This window comes from Sturnus vulgaris, chromosome 5 (genome assembly GCF_052056855.1).
Source record: "Sturnus vulgaris isolate bStuVul1 chromosome 5, bStuVul1.hap1, whole genome shotgun sequence".
In the NCBI taxonomy this organism is placed as follows: Eukaryota; Metazoa; Chordata; class Aves; order Passeriformes; family Sturnidae; genus Sturnus; species Sturnus vulgaris.
Window position 1 is genome coordinate 28,522,594 of NC_142247.1, and position 19,107 is coordinate 28,541,700.

The 19,107-nt window shown below is 43.7% G+C and overlaps 1 protein-coding gene across 5 annotated transcripts in view; it reads left to right on the forward strand.

Annotated features, from left to right (window-relative positions):
- The window catches only part of TCF20 (transcription factor 20), a 131,430-nt gene that overhangs the window by 81,516 nt on the left and 30,807 nt on the right, over nt 1-19,107 (forward strand). For all 5 annotated transcript variants that reach the window (XM_088165230.1, XM_088165234.1, XM_088165231.1 and 2 more), the window contains one exon: nt 1,178-6,808. In XM_088165230.1, coding sequence (XP_088021356.1) covers nt 1,214-6,808 — 5,595 coding nt within the window. In that variant the 5' untranslated portion in view covers nt 1,178-1,213. Of the gene's footprint in view, nt 1-1,177; nt 6,809-19,107 lie in introns of those variants that run through there.

Consider the following 19,107-nt stretch of genomic DNA (forward strand, 5'->3'; position numbering starts at 1 on the left):
TGTTTTTTTCAGGAAGAGAAAACCACAAGGTGTTTCAGACATTAAATGCTTTTGTCATCTGTTAATTTGGGGGGTTTGTTTTGTTTGTTTGGTTTTGGTTTTTTCCTTAGTTTGTTTGGCTTTGGTTTTTAAAGGCAGTGTACATGCACATGCTGGTTCATTATTTTACTTAATGCATCTAGTAATGTGACAGGCTTTTATAGAGGGACTAGCCAGGGTCCCGAAGCAATTCTGCAGTTATAGTCCAGTCCTTGAGGGTGAGTCATAATTCTCCATATTGAATAATATGTTTAAATACAGGGGAGAGCCTTCCTGGAGTTTGTTTGCTTATGAGTTGATTATGTAAATGTAGATGCTCATACACAGTATTCCAAAATATATATTCTGACTGGCAAATGTTTATGTTATGTTTCATTCAAGGTAATATAAAAGTCCTGAGGGATGAAGTTGTAGACTGTTTTGCTCAAATAGAGTGAACTTGGTTCAACTTTTCTTCCTGTAAAGCAAAGCAGATGGCTGGGGGGAGAAATGCGATGTGTTGTCTCGTGTTGGTTTTCACCTAGGAGTGTCACTGGAATTACTCAGGAACTGAGCATCGAGTATGCTGGTGCCAGTTCTTCCACATGCTCACACAGATTCTTTCATTGGGTTATCTTGGTTTGAGTTTTGGTCAATTGTATCTGGAACGTTTGCCTATAGAGATCTTTCCCAGTGTGAAACATGGACCTTGGATATCATTCTTGTGGTAAATCCAAGGGTGATTTGAAAGCATTTCAGGATTCTTGTCACATCTTTAAGCATGGTAGCAAAATATTTGGATTACTCTCAGTATTAGCCACAGGGAATAGCTCGACAGCGAGGATTGCTCTCTTTTGCATTAGAAATACTGGTGGAAGTTTCTTTCTTCAGGGGTACATAAACACAGCCAATTTATGAATGATAATGGGGGAACAATAATGCTGGAAATGCACAACTACTACTAGCCAACTGGTAGTAGGCTACTGGCCTGCATTACCTAGAATGTTAGCAGATCACAAGAAGAGGGGTTAAACATTTGTACCAGGAAGTAGAAGAGAAATACTAAATTTTAATTGCTGTCGAAATAGGGAAATTGAATGGGGTACTGGTGTAATTGGGAAACATATTATACCCTTTTTTTTTTTTTCTCCATCTTTAGGAGGGCTTTCGAGCTACTGCTCTGCTGCTGAACAGCATGCAGTCCTTTCGGGAGCAAAGTAGTTATCACGGAAACCAGCAGAGCTACCCGCAGGAAGTGCATACTTCATCCCGACTGGAAGAGTTCAGCCCCCGCCAGCAGGCCCAGATGTTCCAGAGCTTTGGAGGAGGTGCTGGCAGTGGACGTCGTGGAGCAACAGGAGCCTCTACAGCAATGCCTGGTGAGAGCTCTGGCCATCAGAGCTACCAAGGTTTCAGAAAAGAAGCAGGAGAGTTTTACTATATGGCTGCCAACAAAGATCCAGTGGTGTCAGGAGGGCAGCAGCCACCTCAGCGCAGGCCTTCTGGACCAGTACAGAGCTATGGGCCCCCTCAAGGGAGTAGCTTTGGGAGTCAGTATGGGAGTGAGGGACATGTGGGCCAGTTCCAAACACAGCACTCGACCCTTGGGGGTGTATCCCACTATCAACAGGATTATACTGGTCCTTTTTCTCCAGGGAGTGCCCAGTATCAGCAGCAGGCTTCTAGCCAGCAGCAGCAGGTGCAGCAGCTGAGACAGCAGATCTATCAATCTCATCAGCCTTTACCCCAGGCTTCCAGCCAGTCTGCTTCTAGCACCTCACACTTGCAGCCAATGCAGCGTCCATCCACACTGCCTTCCTCTGCTTCAGGCTACCAGTTACGAGTGGGTCAGTTCAGCCAACACTATCAGCCACCTTCGTCATCCTCCTCCTCCTCTTTCCCTTCCCCACAGCGTTTTGGCCAGTCAGGACAGAATTATGACGGAAGCTACAATGTGAATTCTGGTTCGCAGTATGAAGGCCATGCTGTGGGTTCCAATGCACAGGCCTATGGGACCCAGTCAAACTACAGCTTTCAAACTCAACCGATGAAAAGCTTTGAGCAGTCTAAGCTGCCTCAAAGTGGGCAGCAGGGGCAGCAGCAGCAGCAGCATCCACCTCAGCACGTAATGCAGTATTCAAATGCTGCCACCAAACTCTCTCTTCAAAGTCAAGTGGGACAGTACAGCCAGACTGAAGTTCCTGTAAGGTCACCAATGCAGTTCCACCAAAACTTCAGTCCAATCTCTAATCCATCTCCTGCTGCATCTGTGGTTCAGTCTCCAAGCTGCAGCTCTACCCCTTCTCCACTCATGCCAGGTGGAGAAAATCTCCAGTGTGGTCAAGGCAACATGTCCATGGGTTCTAGAAACCGAATCCTGCAGATGATGCCTCAGCTTAGTCCTACACCATCTATGATGCCAAGCCCCAATGCTCATGCGGGTGGATTCAAGGGGTTTGGACTGGAAGGACTGCAGGAAAAAAGACTCACAGATCCAGGACTGAGCAGCCTGAGTGCTCTAAGTTCTCAAGTTGCCAATCTGCCCAATACAGTCCAGCACATGTTGCTTTCGGATGCCTTGGCACCTCAGAAAAAAAGTTCCAAAAGATCATCTTCTTCCAAGAAGGCCGACAGCTGCACCAACTCAGAAGGCTCCTCCCAGGCAGAGGAGCAACTCAAGTCTCCCATGGCAGAGTCCCTGGATGGTGGCTGTTCCAGTAGTTCAGAGGATCATGGGGAAAGGGTGAGGCAGCTGAGTGGGCAGAGCACCAGCTCAGACACCACTTACAAAGGGGGTAATTTAGAGAGACCTAACTCCTCACCAGCACAAGGTTCTCAGAATGAGCCATCAAAACTCAGCAGCAGTCCTGCAGCTAGGGAAGATGTGACCTCCCCTGATGGGAAGGAAGCTGTGGTGGCTGTGGAAAATGCCCCAAAAGTGAATGAAAAGGCAGTTGGGGTGATTGTGTCCCGGGAAGCCATGACAGGAAGAGTAGAAAAGTCAGGTGGACAAGATAAACCTGCACAAGATGATGCTTCCACAGCCTCTCAGGCACCAGCTAGCACTAGCGGAGCAAAAGAAGCTGGGCATGCAGGGACACAGCAAGAAACTCAAGGAGGAGGTAAAGGGAGCAAAAGTGGCGATAACACTAACCATAATGGGGAGGGGAACAGCCAGTCTGGTCATGCAGTTGTTGGGCCAAATTTTCCTGCAAGAACAGAATCTTCAAAGTCTCCTGGCAGTTTAAGATACAGCTACAAGGATAATATAGCATCTGGTATACAAAGAAATATTGGTGGCTTTCCACAGTATCCGTCTGGTCAAGAAAAGGGGGATTTTCCAGGGCATGGTGAGCGCAAAGGCCGTAATGAGAAGTTTCCTAGCCTCCTACAGGAGGTTTTACAGGGGTACCACCATCATCCAGACAGAAGGTATTCTAGGAATGCTCAGGAGCATTCTGGGATGGCTGGGAGTTTGGAGGGAGCCATGAGGCCCAATGTTTTAATTAGTCAAACCAATGAACTGACCAATAGAGGCCTCTTAAACAAAAGCATGGGGTCCCTCCTGGAAGGCCCTCACTGGGGTCCCTGGGATAGGAAGTCTAGCAGTGCAGCTCCAGACATGAAGCAGATAAATTTAGCTGATTACCCTATTGCTAGAAAGTTTGATGTGGAGTCTCAGTCTGGTGCCCATGAGGCAGGAGCACTCTCAGAGAGGAGATCAGTGATCTGTGACATATCTCCATTAAGGCAACTTGTAAGAGATCCTGGCCCTCACCCCATGGGGCACATGGGTCCTGAGGCCAGAAGTGGAAGGAGTGAACGTCTTGCCCCTGGCTTGAGTCAGTCAGTAATACTCCCTGGTGGTTTAGTATCCATGGAAACAAAGATGAAAGCTCACAGTGGGCAAATAAAGGAAGAAGATTTTGAACAGTCAAAGAGCTCAGCTAGTCTCAATAATAAAAAAACAGGAGACCATTGTCATCCCACTGGCATCAAGCACGAATCTTTTCGAGGCAATGCCAGCCCTGGAGCTGCAGTCTCCGATGCTGCTCCAGACTACATGCCCCAGCAGGACAGCAGATCGACACAGATGAGACGAGGACCTGGCAGAACTGGAAGGGGTAAATCACCCTCTCAATATCAGGATCTTGCTGATAAGCTGAAAATGTCACCAGGCAGAAGCAGAGGCCCAGGGGCAGATCTGCATCACATGAACCCACACATGACACTATCTGAAAGAGTTAGCAGGGGTTCCTTGCATTCTGTCTACCCTCAGAATTCAGAAGGCCCATCTCTGGCTTCAGCATATCACACAAATGCTAGGCCTCATGCTTTTGGTGACCCCAACCAGAGTCTGAATTCCCAGTATCATTACAAGAGACAGATATACCAGCAACAGCAAGAAGAGTACAAAGATTGGGCAAGCAGCGCTGCTCAGGGTGTGATTGCTGCAGCTCAGCACAGGCAGGAAGGAGCAAGGAAGAGCCCAAGACAACAGCAGTTTCTAGAAAGAGTAAGGAGTCCCTTAAAAAATGACAAGGATGGAATGATGTACCTTCAAGGTAGCTCTTACCATGATACTGGAAGTCAGGAAGCTGGGCGCTGTGTCATGGGGAGTGACAGTACTCAGAGCAAATGCACCGAACTGAAACACGGCAACCAGAAGTTACAGCACCATGAATCTGGTTGGGACCTCTCTCGGCAAACTTCTCCTGCCAAAAGCAGCGGCCCTCTTGGAGCAGCCAACCAAAAAAGATTTTGCCCTCCAGAAAGCGATGGGCATCGACGAGAGGAATCTACAGATTTGCCCAAGCCTAGTAATGCTATGCTTAGGCTCCCTGGCCAGGAAGACCAGTCTCCTCAAAACCCATTAATCATGAGGAGAAGGGTCCGTTCTTTCATCTCTCCTATCCCTACCAAAAGACAGCCACATGATATGAAGAACAGTGGCGGTGAAGATAAAGGGCGACTGATGGCTTCAGTAAAAGAAGGAGCCGATAAAACATACAACTCCTATGCCCATTCATCTCAAAGCCAAGATGCTGGCAAGTCACTTGCAAAGGGAGATTCCTTCAAGGACCTGCCCAGTCCGGATAATAGGAATTGTCCTGCTGTTTCCCTCACAAGCCCAGCGAAGACCAAAATATTGCCCCCAAGAAAGGGGCGAGGATTAAAACTGGAAGCTATTGTTCAAAAAATTACATCTCCCAATATTAGGAGAAGTGTTTCTACCAACAGTGCTGAAACTGGTCCAGATACTGTCACTCTTGATGACATCCTGTCCCTCAAGAGTGGACCTGAAGGAGGAAATGTGGCTGGACATGGACCAGAGGCTGAGAAGAGGAAAGGAGAGATGTCAGATCAAGTGGGGCCAGCAAACCAGGATACAACTGGTGAAAAAGCTGTTCCAAGATCTTCAGAAGAGTGGCAAAGCAGTGAGGATGATAAAAACAAAAAAGAGGTCCCCGAAACTGCCAGTATTGGCAAAGAAGGAGCAGGACCCAGTGCAGCACCACCACCTTCTCAGAAGTCAGGTGGTCAGGGAAGGTCTGATGGATCTGTAAGTGGAGCTGGAACTCTGACCTTTTCTGACTCAAAAACGATTTCCCCTTCCAGTGTGTTCATTTCTGAACCAAATCCAAAATCTGAGGAAAAAGATGGAGATGTGACAAACATTTCACCCAAGCCAGATGGTTTCCCTCCAAAGGGATATTTCCCCTCTGGAAAGAAAAAAGGGAGGCCAATTGGGAGTGTGAACAAGCAGAAGAAGCAGCAGCAGCAGCAACAGCAGCAGCTGCCTGTGCCCCCACCTCCCCCACCAGCACCATCGCAGCCTGCAGAAGGGGTGGGTGCTGGTGAGCCAAAGCCCAAGAGGCAAAGGAGGGAGAGGCGAAAACCTGCAGCACAGCCACGGAAGCGCAAGCCTAGACGGGCTGCTCCAATCGTGGAGCCTCAAGAACCAGAGATCAAGCTTAAATATGCTACCCAGTCTGTAGATAAAACTGACTCCAAGAATAAGTCCTTTTTCCCTTATATTCATGTGGTAAACAAGTGTGAATTAGGCGCTGTGTGCACAATCATAAATGCGGAGGAAGAGGAGCAGAACAAATTGGTGAGGGGTCGGAAAGGACAGAGGTCTTCAACACCCCCTCCTAGCAATGCGGAGAGCAAAGTGCTGCCCACCTCAACTTTCATGCTGCAAGGCCCTGTAGTAACGGAGTCTTCTGTCTTGGGGCATCTGGTTTGCTGCCTGTGTGGCAAATGGGCCAGCTATCGTAACATGGGTGACCTCTTTGGTCCTTTCTACCCCCAGGATTACGCAGCTACCTTGCCCAAGAATCCACCTCCAAAGAGGGCCACAGAAATGCAGAGTAAAGTCAAGGTACGGCACAAAAGTGCTTCTAATGGTTCCAAGACAGATACTGAAGAGGAGGAGGAACAGCAACAACAGAAGGAGCAAAGAAGCCTGGCTGCTCATCCCCGCTTTAAGAGGCGGCACCGCTCTGAGGACTGTAGCGGAGCCTCTCGGTCACTTTCAAGGGGAGCTTCTTGTAAAAAAGCAACCACTGATGGTGGCAGTGGTGGTGAAAAGACTCCTTTGGACTCAAAACCATCTATGCCCACTTCAGAAGGTGGCACTGAGCTGGAGTTACAAATTCCTGAACTACCTCTTGACAGCAATGAATTTTGGGTCCATGAGGGTTGTATTCTCTGGGCCAATGGGATCTACCTGGTCTGTGGCAGGCTCTATGGGCTGCAGGAAGCTGTGGAGATTGCAAGAGAGATGGTGAGTACCTAACCTTGCTGTACAAAATTATTCTCTTTCATTAACAAATATATGGCATTTGGAATACTGTTTTTCCTTATTCTTCTCTCATGTCTTAAACAACCATGTTTTATCTTTTTCTTCTAGTGATGTCCATTTGGCCTCATTTAGATCTCTGCCACACCTAACTAGATAAGATTTTTTGGACATCAAAAAGCTAGGTTATTACCTAGTAAAAGTTCTAGATGTCCAAAGGCTTTCTCATAACTGTAGTGATCTCTTTGCCCTTTCTTCTTCTATTCTGTTATATATTTAATGTTCTCTGGGGCTCTTCTTGGAGGCAGAGTGAAAGGACAAGTGGTAGCAGACACAAATTGCAGCAAAGAAAATTCCAGTTCAATTAGGCAAAAAAAATCAGCGAGGTTAGTCAGACATTCGGTTGAGGGAGAGGAAATGACAGAAAAGCTGTGGAATTGGTTTTGGAGATGAAAAATTTGGTTCTGGGCAAAGCCCTAAACAGCTTTACATCTGAAGGTGGGTCTACCTTCAAAGTTGGCTCTGCTTTCAGCAGGGACTCCTTCCAGTGTGAGTTACTCTGCACTGTAATACCTATTACACAACTGTAGGAGAATCTGCAGTCCTTACAAGATAAGGTGGATAGAGCAGAATTGCACAAAGGTCTGTAACCATTGAGTGAAATATGTGTGGGTTTAGTATTGATGAATGCAGCATTCATGATATGATATCATGAAATTATATTGATAATTGACTTTCTCCAGAGTGTGAGTATACAATGAGTGAGAAAAAATAGGTAAAATTAAAGCAGGGACAAAGGAAAAACTTCATTCACAACTGCCTGGTTGTGGATGGACACAACTCACTGTTCTTGATTTCCTGAGGCAGAAGCTGCTGCTTTAAAACCACAGTTATGTGCCTTGCTTTGCCATCATCAGTATCCTGCATCCCTTTTTTTATGGTTATCTTCTTTGTATTGTTCTTTGTCATGGGTCAGACCATGGAAGAGGCATAAAACTACTTTTCCTGTTGCCTTCAGGTTCTTCCTTTTCTAAACAGTGTTGGGATCCAGTTTTTATTTTCTTTCCTCTGTATTGTTACATAGAGTATGCTTGTTTCCTCCCCATGAGCTTTTTCTCTTCAAGTTTGATTCCTGGCTTGTTCTAAATTTTCACTCAACTGTTCTTTGACAGTAATTACATGCTTCTTTGCCCTAACTTGATTTGGCTTGCATTCTTGTTTCTAGTCTCTCATTAAACATAGTCAGTTAATTTCATTTGGTTTTCATTGAGCTATGCCTGTATGCTTGTTCGGATGCAACTGATGAATTTCTTATCTCTTATAATTGCAAGGTTGGTTTCAGGTTCTCCACTACCGTTTGGATTCTACTCGCAATGCAGCCGTGCTTTCATTTGTCTGGTAGTTCACCAATATTTTGAATTTGTATCTCTCCAGCCTGATTTTCCCTTTTTACTGTGTGTAGGCTGTCTTTCACTTAGGCTTTCACTGGTTTTCCCAATACCCTCTTTACAAGTTCTTGAACCACTTGAGTTATCCTCCAGTGATCCTTTTTGTGTCCCTGTGCAAAGGACATAAGCCCAGCTGTGCTAAAACGTGCTGTGCTGAGAGGCTCTAATCAAACTTGTTAAATAATATCAGCCCTTTATCCACATTTTAATGTCAGTTTTGCATGTCGTTTGGCATCTAGTTCTTTCTCTGCGTGGAATCTTTATGACTTTCAGTTTGAATATGCTTTGGCTTATCCTTTATCACTTTCTTCTACCTACAATCATCTCCTCCTTACAAGTAAAACATTTTTTGCCTCTTCTTCTTAACCATTTCATCTGCCCTTATGGCACCTTAGAAAAACATCTCCTTATCTCCCTTGAACTTTGTGTTCTTTTCCTCTACCTCTTTCCCTCTATCAGTTGCTCAACTCCCCTGTCTTTTCCCTCATAATGCTAGTAAAAATAATTGGGGTTTTTTGGTTTTTTTTAAAGGTGTACAGTATGCTTGTTGCCTCTCTTGCCTTTGCAACTACCTCTTAATTTCCTTTTCCTTTTTTCATCTCAAAGTTCTTTGAGTGCATTGTCTGGGGTTCTTGTCCTCCACTGTGGCTTCAGTTGTGCTCTACTGCAATTGTAATCAGTGTTTATAGTGATCTTTTCTCAGTTAAGGTTCAGATCCAGGACCTAATTTTCCATTTTTCTGTCGACAACATTGTCACTATCAGCTGTGCTGCTTTTGAAGTGTTGTTCCACTTTTGTTTTCTGCCTGTGTCTTTTGATTACCTCCTTGCTTTCCACTGTATTCTTCAGAGGCTGTTGTTCATTACTTTATGCTTTTCCTATGGGGCTCATTGAAGTTTGCTTGTGCTTTTCTTCCCTTTATCCTGGAATACCATGCTTTTGAGTAGCTTTTGGTAACTCAATCACTTTCTTCCAGAGTCTTGTAGAGCTTCCTTTTTTCTCCACATTCATGTTCTTCTGGCACAAACTTAAAAATTGTTCTTGAATTCATAGTGAGTTTTCAAAATCTCACTTTAAAACGTGGCTTTTAATCTATGTCATCCTTAATCCATTGTCAGTCATTTTATTCTGATTTTTATGTCACTCAGATTCACAGTCTCATTTGATTTTAAAATTATTTCTTCCTAATACTCCTATTTAAGGCTGCAAGAAATACTGCTTACTTTTTGTATATGATCAGTAATATGTAGTCTTTCAGTGTAGTCTCCACTGTTCTGTCTACGTCCATTTTTAATCTGCTTATAAGACTGAACTTTCAGAGTCAGGGACCATTGTCTCGTGTGTACATTTGGGTTTGTTATTAGCATCATAGAAAGACTTGAATTGGAAGAGACCTTAAAGATCAAACCGTCTGGTGTGGCTAGGGATACCTCCCACTAGACCAGGCTGCTTAGAGCTCCATGCCTTAAATACTTCAAGAGATGAGCCATCCACAACTGCTCTGGATAACTTGTTCCAGTGCCTCACCACCCTCACAGTAAAGAATTTCTTCCTAATATCTAAGCTAAACCTGGTCTCAGTTTGAAACCCTTGTCCTGTCGCTACATGTTCTTGTAAATAGCCTCTCTCGTATGTTCCCTTCAGGTGCTGGAAGGCCACAATTAAATCACCTTGAAGCCTTCTCTTTTCCAGACTGAGCAATCCCAGTTCTCTCAGCCTTTCCGTGTAAGGAGAGGTGCTCCGTCCCTTTAATCATTTTGGTGGCCTCCTCTGGACTTGCTGCAATCGGCCTTTTTGTGCAGAGGACCCCAGAGCTGGATGCAGCACTGCAGGTGGGGTCTCACCAGAGCAAAGCAAAGGGGCAGAATTCCCTCTTTCATCCTGCTGCCCACACTGCTTTGGATGCAGCCCAGGATACAACTGATGTTCTGGGCTGAGCACACGTTGCTGGGTTGTGTCCAGCCTCTTGTCCACCTGCATTCCCAAATCCTTGTCAGCAGGACTGCTATTGATCCCTTCATCCCTCAGCTTGTGTTGATACCAGGGGTTGCCCCAACCCAGGTGCAGCACCTTGCACTTGGTCTTGTTAAGCCTAATGAGATTCCCATGTGCCCACTTTTCAGTCTGTCCAGATCCCTATGGCTGGCATCACATCCTTCAGGTGCCTGAAGAGCACCACTCAGCTTGGTGTTATCTGCAAACTTGCTGAGGGTGCACTTGATCTCTTCATCTGTGTCATTAATGAAGACATTAAATAACACTAGTCCCAGTACAGAACCCTGAGAGGCACCACTGCTCACTGATGGCCACTGGGACTCTGAGCTGTTGATCTTTACCCCTCTTGATGCAACTGTCCAACCAATTCCTAATCCATCAAATCCATCACTCTCCAGTTTGGAGAGAAAGGTGTTGTGTGGTACTGTGAAAAACCTTATATCTCAAAAGCATTACATATAAATTACATCCTCAGCCTTTCCCAGGGAGGAAGGAGTCACTCCATCATAGAAAGCCACCAGGTTGGTCAGGCAGGACTTGCCCTTTGCTGAAGCTGTGCTGGCTGTCCTGAATCACCTCCCTGTGAGCTTCTGGGAGGTCTGTTCCATCATCTTCCCAGGCACAGAGGTGAGGCTGACAGGTTCGTAGTTCCCAGGCTCCTCCTTTCTGCCCTTTTTACACATGCGTACAATGTTTCCCTTTTTCCTCTCACCTGGGATCTCTCCTCACTGCCAACTTTTCAAATACCATGTAGCGTGGTTTAGGAATTACATCAGCAAACTCTCTCAGGAATCTGGGATACCACAGACTTCCTGGGGTTCCTCAGGTGTTCATGAACCTGATCTTTGCATGCAATGGGAGGGACACTTGCCTGCCCCAGTCCCCATCCTGTCATCCATCTGCTTGAGAGGTGTGGGAAGACAGGTTGCCATTGAAGACCGAGGCGAAAAAGTTGAGTACCTCAGCCTTCTCGTCCATTGTTAGCTGTTTGCCAGCATTGTTTATGGTGGGGGGTACACCTTCTTTTTCCCTGCCTTTTCTGGTTAACCTACCTATAGAAGCCCTTCCTGTTATGCCTTGCATTCCTTTTCAGGTTCAGTTCCAGTTTTGCCTTGGCCTTCCTCAAACCATCCCTGCACAACTGAACTACATCCCTATGCTCTTCCCATGTTGCCTGTCCTTGTTTCCACTGCCTGTGTCTGTTTCTTTCCCTTTAGTTTGATCAGGAATTCCCTATTCAGCCATCCAGTCTATTGCCTTCCTTGCTCAATTTCTTGCTCCTGGGAATTGCTAGCTCTTGAACTCTATGGAAGACTTCTGTAAAAATCTGCCAGCTCAGTTCTGCTCCTGTGTCCCTTAGGGCAGTCTCCCAGGGTACCCTGCTGACTATCTCCTTGAAGAGGTGGAAATTTGCTTTCCTGAAGTTCAGGGGCCTAACTTTACTCCTTACTTGACCCACATCCCTCAGTACTTCAAAATCTACCAGTGCATGATACTGCTCCAACCCAGGCTGCCTCCCATCTTGACATCCCAAATTAGTTAATTTACACTGGTGATAATCAAATCCAGTATTGGGTTCCCTCTGGTAGGGCTATCACCTGGCTCAAGAAGCTATCCTCCATGCATTGCAGGAGTCTCCTGGATTGCCTGCAGTTTGCTTCAGTGCTTTCCCAGTACATGTGAAGGTGGCTGAAGTCCTTCCCACAGGACTGGAGTGTGTGAGCACGATGCTCACATGATGCCCTCCTGTAACTGGGGCAAGAAGGCTTTGTCCATAGGCTTCCCTTGGTCAGACAGCTGTAGCAGACCCCAACCACAAGGTTCCTTTTGTTGCCTCAGTGTCTGGTTTTTATCCAGTCTTTCAGTATGCCTCATGGATGTTCTTCAGAGACAGCTCTTCACACTCAATGCACCTCTTGACGTAGAGGGCCTCCACCTCTCCCTCCTTTCTGTCTCTTCTGAACAGCTCATAGCCATTAGTAGTCACACTCCAGTCGCACAATTTGTCCCACCAAGTTTCAGTAATGGCAACAGGATCGTAACTTTCCATCAGCATAGTGGCTTCCAACTCCTGGTTGTTGTCCATGCTGCGTGCATTCGCGTAAAGACACCTTGGCCAGGCTTTTGGCTGCATCACCTTCCTAAAGGAATGCTATTATCGTCACTTTAAATGAAGGGATGGGACTACGGTGGTGCTAAGAATGATTTAATGTTTCAAAGTACATCAGACTTGAGGTCCTGAGATACAGAGAAGGAAGAAGTCAGCCATAGTCAAAGTGGTCATGAGTTTCTTTTGTTACAAGGCAATATGTAACATTTTAATCCAATAGAAAGTTGCTACAAGTATATTTTGTTTTTCTAACCTATCACCTTAATTCTGCCGCATTGCGTATACTTTTGTCCAATGAATTATTGTTACAGGTACATGCATATGCTTGTATTATAACACTCTTAGTTAGCCCTATGCAATTACACTACCACACTAGAAAACTCTTTACTATCTTCTCTAATACAGTTTCTTACTTATTTAAGGCGTATTCTTACTTACAGCTATAGAAATGTAAGGCTATAACTTTTCTGCTTAATGTCTGTGTACTTCTATTTTTACATCAATCCAAGCTTCTTACAAGGCTGCAAATCAAACCCTTCAGTATCTATGGAAGTTTCTACCTTTGTTTCCCACAGAATACCCCTTAATTCCTTTGAGATATTTCCCTGCTGTATCCCTGTTGACTTCTGTCACCTCAGGAGTCCCTTGCTCACCTCTGTAAGACTCCAAGCGTGCCCCAGTGTGGCTAGCACATTTCACAGTCAAAGGCAGAGTGCTCTCAGTAGCCCACTGTCCCTCTAACCTTTGCATCTCATCCCACAGCTTTCCAAGGACAAGCCTAATATTGTCCCCCTCCCAAATCAAGAGTTTAAAGCTCTGTATTGTGTCTCATACAAACACAGTATCCTGACACGATGCTGGGCTCCTCTATAACATCCGTAAGAGAAATCCATTTATCATCCCTGTGACAAATAATGGAAAAGGTTTTCTTCTAGCATTTTTCTTTTCCTGTTGTAGCAAGCTGATGTGTGCTGGGTTCTCTTCTGGAAGCAATGTGTCCTCATCCCTTCAGCTCACAGAGAGTTATGTGCAGCACTAAGATGGCCATGGGGTATTCAGAGGTGTGCCTGCCAGAAGCCATCCCCAGGCAGTGGAAAGGCTCTGTTGAGCTCAACTCTCCTGCCCCACTGCCTGAGGAAAGCCTTCTGGCTCACACAGCTGATTTCCTATGCTTGTTGCATATGCTTTCTCTTTACCTCCTCTGTGCTTTGCAAGTGCATTTTCCCCTTTTTCCTCTGACATGCAGTAGATTGGTGTTGCTGTCATGGAAAAGCAGATGTGCAAATCAAATAGCTGCTTCCTACCAAGAGCAAGTAGAGAGATGTGTGCATAGGCACACAGGAATGTCTATGGGTAAAGAAGGACATTAGCATATGGTATGTGAAGGGTCATAATCCTGGAAGTGAATAATTCATGTATGTAACTCACTCTGTGCAAATTAAATACTCCCATAACTAAAAATTACATAAGGTGTGGTACCGATAGGGTAAATATGCACCAATTTAAACTGAATCCATACTATTGAGTTGAAATATCTTCTTTAGACATATCTCAGTTGCTGTTGTTTATGCAGCACTTTAGTGTAGAAATAGGAAACTTAAACCTCTGGTCAAAGACCATTGATGTAGAGGATGTGATATAAGTAACTTATGCTGTGTTTCTTCTTCTCACACAAACTCACCTATTTTTCATCACATGAAAGCTCATGATAGATTTTTTTTTTTTCCCCTGAACACCTGTTTCTCACATGCTTTCCAGAATCAATATATAATTTTTCTTGCTAAATTGTTTCTTATATGAATAAATGTCTGTCTTACTGCAGTTTTTCTGACAACTACCCTGTAGTCAATCTTAAGAAAAGATTTTAATGTATGTGAAGGTGCTCAAATATCAAATTGTACCAGATGCTCTAGAAGAATTCCTGAGAAGGTGTTATCTTGAAAAGGTTTATCAACCTGTGAAGTGACTGTCCTGAGTTTTGAGCTTTCCTTAAAGTCTGTTTTCACCCTGGACTGAAAATGGTGTGTGTTAACTGCTAAGCAGCAATCCAGGTGGTTTCCAAAGTGCTAGAATCTGCCTTTCTTGAGGGCAAAAAGGTGTTCCTTTTACTCTGATCATTTTGCTATGCTTTTTGGTTCTGAGAATGTGATCCAATTAATTGGGCTACCTCAGATGCAGAATGACTTAATCCTTCTCCTTATTTTGAGACTCAAATTAGATACCCCAACAGATGAACCTAACTGCCAAGGAGTCTGTCTCTCTCATCAACTGTTAATGCATAGTAATGGTGCTAAGTGGCCTTTTTGCAGTTAGACTTTTTTTGTTTCAATGCTGATGAAATCTTAAACTGAAAAAATGCCATCTTCTTAGTGCTATGTGATCCTGTTGCTTAAAAAATGTTTTCTTTCAAATACTGGAAGTGGCCAGAAAGTTTCCTGTCTTGTCTATTTTTTCACTATTTTTCTATTAATGAGAAGTTCATTTTCATGGAAGACGAAGTATTAGTTACCTTTGAAACTGGAAGAATTATGGAGTCATTTTGGTAGCTGTCAGCAGTTTTAATGTTCGGAAGAATTGATGGTCTTTATTCTCAGTATTAAATATATGAAGCTGTAAATGAAGAGAAGAACAATGCAGAGAACATTCTTTGTGTTAAGTTGAATCCAAGATAGTTCAAGCTATTGTTTTCTAAAAAGCTGTTCACTAGGAGATGGTATGCTGTTTCTTACAAGGCTTTTTTATAAGACGTGTTTTTTCACAAGGCAGAGGCTTTGGCCTAGCACATGTGTTACTTCTGGTGAGGATGGGGTTTTTTGTTTGTGTTTTTCTTCTTCTACCCCTGCTCTTATCAGAATTGACCTTGCTGAAGGTAAATGTAGCTTGTGTTCCTGCTGAGAGTGTTCTGTGAAAGGAAAGCTTGTTTACCCCACTTTTAAAGATCTCTTTTAAAAAGTAAAAAAAATGTAATGCTTTTCTCATCAATCATCTCTGCCAGCTTGAGAAATCTTTTAATCCTATACATGGAAACACGTCCTTGGAACCTGTTTCCTTTGTTGCTCCTTATTGAAAAGATCATCTTGGCTTTCAGTCAGGTGAACTTTAGAGTAACAAATGGTGAAGGGTGAAACCTGCCCATGGTGTGCAGTATAGCAGAAGAAGATTCTGTGTTTTCTCTCACCACTCTGGAATTTTGTCTGTCCAGCTCTGCATGGATTCTCTTTCAAAGCCTGCCGTTTACCCGAAGTGGAGAAATCTACCTGCTTTAAGACTGTTAACAAGCCTGTTTTGAAGGTCTGATAGACTTTAGTGATGAGAAGTTTAGAACCTGAATGCCTGAAGTCTCTTTCTTTTCACCTTGATACTAGCTTTTTGAGTTTTTCATGACTGTTGGGCAGTGGCAGCTTTATGCCTCATTTTGAGTGTCTTTGTTAGTTGTAGTGTTAGAGGTAGGTTTGCATGTTACCCATATTTCACAGAGAACAGCTCCTGGTTTTGCACAGGTAAGTTGTTCTTGACTTCAGACTCCTGGTAGTTGACCTTCCACAGTGTCTTATTTGGGGGAACTTCCCTTTCTATAATACTCTGTTTACTCTGATGCTTTCAGAGAACCATTTTCTTTTGTTTACCTCTACTATTCTAGACCCTAGCTGTAAATTGGGTAAAGAAAGGTGCCTGGAGGGATCACTAGGATTTAAGCTATTTATATTCTCAAATTTGGGAAATCAAAGCCTAACAAAAAAGCTCCCACACTCTGTAAATAATGGCTTATAAAAGGTTCCTGGCTGCATAGCTAATCAAGTGGCTAAGCCAGGGCATCGGTATGAACTGGGAAAATTGTGGAAGGTGTTAGCTATGTTTGGCAAAACAGAACAGTTTCTATCCCTAGAAACCTGAGTACTGTAGTACCATACAACTGTAAAGCTATCAGTTCATTCTGAATATGTCTTTTGGCACAGGTGGGCTCTCTTATCCCTAAGCCAGACCAGGAAGTACTTGCTGAGGAGTGATCCTACTTTATCCTCTTTGCAAGCTACTTGCTTCCACTATTTCACTTGTGCTAGATCTACCACCTGTGCATTTGCCAGCTAATCCATCAAAAGAGTAGCTTGGGGTGGGGGATCTTTATGCTGGATCAGCCATCTGACTGTGCTTACCCTCTGAACCACATTTGCTGCATCTGAGAGGGAGTGTCCTTCCCACTGGTAATGATAACCGTTAGATCAACTTAACTGTAACATAAAATTGTGCCCAGGTGCTACCAGCACTCGAAGAGGTCTTAGGTCTATGGTACTACTATTTTACACTGTTGGGAGAAGAATGTTAACCTTTTATTCATCATCTTTCTTGGTAGAGAAGAAAAACATGCAGAACCTAGTAGTTTTTTTCTCCCTCAACCCCAAACATACCCTCCCCTCCCCAAACCAAAGCACAAAACCAAAAAAACACTCAAGTGACGTTCTGTATTAGGTCAGGGTTCAACTGAAATTATCATCTGCTGCTTCAAAAATAACATGCCTGACAGCACACAAGAAAGAACAGTTGTGTTTCTACACCTATATCCATATTAGTAGGAACACATTTCAAGAGTAGGAAGAAGTGACACTGGAGCTTTGTAATTTTTCACTGTGGGGAAAGGGGAACAGTGGCAAATTTAAAAATCACTGCCAGCAGTGATTGGAAAAGGGGTGTATTGAGAACATTGTTTGCTTGTTTTTATCTCTGGAAACAGCTTTTAGTATGCTTTAGCTCTTCAAATAAGGATTGCCACAGAACCTTGAGGCACTTTCTACTGTTATCCTTAAAGTGGCTGAATTCCTGGTTTTCATTGACAGACTGTGCCCAGATACCTAGTTGTCTGAGCTGGAAATGTGCACACTCTAGTGTAATACTCATTTTCATTCCTCAGGAAATGGCAGCATCTTTAATATTCTTCTGCAGTGTTACAAAAATAAGAAAGCATGAAATTTTGGATGGAGGAGAAATTCTGAAAGACAGCTGAATTATGAACTTCAGATTTGGTTTTCTCAGAAAGGCATTGCCAATCTCCTGTGCTACTGAAACTGTGCTGTCATGACTCCTGTGTTCCTCCACAGTGAGGAGAGCTTGGGAGGAGCCCGTGTTGTATCTCAGGTCACTGCCTTCCTCTCTTGGGGACCTAGAAGTGTGAGTCACTACTGGAGCAGCACTAGATAGCTCACAGCAGCTCTGTGCATTGGTACCACAAGCCTTAAATGCTAAAGAGCTCAGCAGATAGAATCCACATGTCTGATGCAAATGTTTCAATATCTTAAATTATTAGAAGCCGGTAATTACATTTGTGAAATAAAGTTGGTTTTCTTTGGCTTTGTTGTAAGTAGAAATGAGGTAAATTTGGTGCAGCCTATTGGTGATTATGGACTGCAGGTGATAGGAGGCACGTTTTAGCACATTTTAGTTGAGGTCTTGAGCATAAAGATGATGCTGGTAAGAGGAAAGACTCCAGTATCGACCCTTTTGTAATGGGGAAGAGAGAAGATACAGGGAAGTACTTTATGTGCATCTTTACTAGCAGACTCCTTTGTCATTAGTTTATCCCAAAGTACGGGCATTATGTCTATGCTTGCATGTGGTTTTATATTTTACTGTTTGTCTTGCATGTGGAGTGAGGAAAGTGGAAAACAGATTTACTGACAATGGAGTGTTGGGAAAGAATAGGATGTTTACCCACTTACATTAGTTGTAGCCAAGAGCACTGGAAACTTGTATGCAAAAAGCAGCTTGCTCATTCCACAGTTGCCTTTGTGTAAAGCATCAGGGATCCTCATAATCTGTGTACAGTTTTAATTTAAAAATACATTTAAGTAACTTAATTTTGAGGAATCTCTTCCAAATGTGAATGGGGCCTTCTCTGTGCAGGAGATTTCTAGACAAAGCCTTAGAGCTTTTTGTCTGGCTTACCCACAAGCTTACACAGTCTTTTTTTTGTAAGATTTCAATTGCCTGTTACCATAGGGGTGCCAAACTCTTACTAAATTTTCAATAGTGAGTGAATACAGTCCATTTATGTGTCATTTTAGCTTGAATCTTTTAAGCTGTGCTGGTAAAAAGCTTGTTAAGATTCCCTAAAATTTTGGAGGAGGGTTGTTGTGCTGTTGGTGTTTTGTTTTATTAATTTAAAATGAACCACTTTTTAAACTTAAATTAATTCCAGATGGTTGTCACGTCAACTCTATTCCTTTAACTTTGTTAGAAGAAAAATACTAGCAAATCAGTGTCACTGGTTGGGGTTTTTCGGGGTTCCTTTGGGATCCCTGAGTGCTTCTGCAGCCCTCAGTGATGGAGCACTTTCCCAAGCCTTGCCCAGATAGAATTGTGGCTCAGGGTGAGCTCTCAGAGCAGCGGGGAAAAGAAACCAGCATATGCAGAGAGGCACAAATCCATAGTTTATTCTATGAAGGCATCCTAGCTAGCATATACCAATGGCTATTGTTTTACAGGGGTTCTTATATCTTTTGAGGATTTTACAATTTGCACCAATTACCAAGGGAATTCTACTTTCTAACCAATCCCTGAGGGATTTTACGTTCAAACCTGGCCTATGGATACTAAAAGAAAATGAACCACTAACATTCAAGATAGATAAGAGGGTCTTCCAAGGGGGGGGAAGCTAAATTCCTTTTATATTCCTTTTATATATATTCATTTCACAAGCCATTTCTTATCTCTAAGCTATGGTTTTCCAAGGAGCTCGT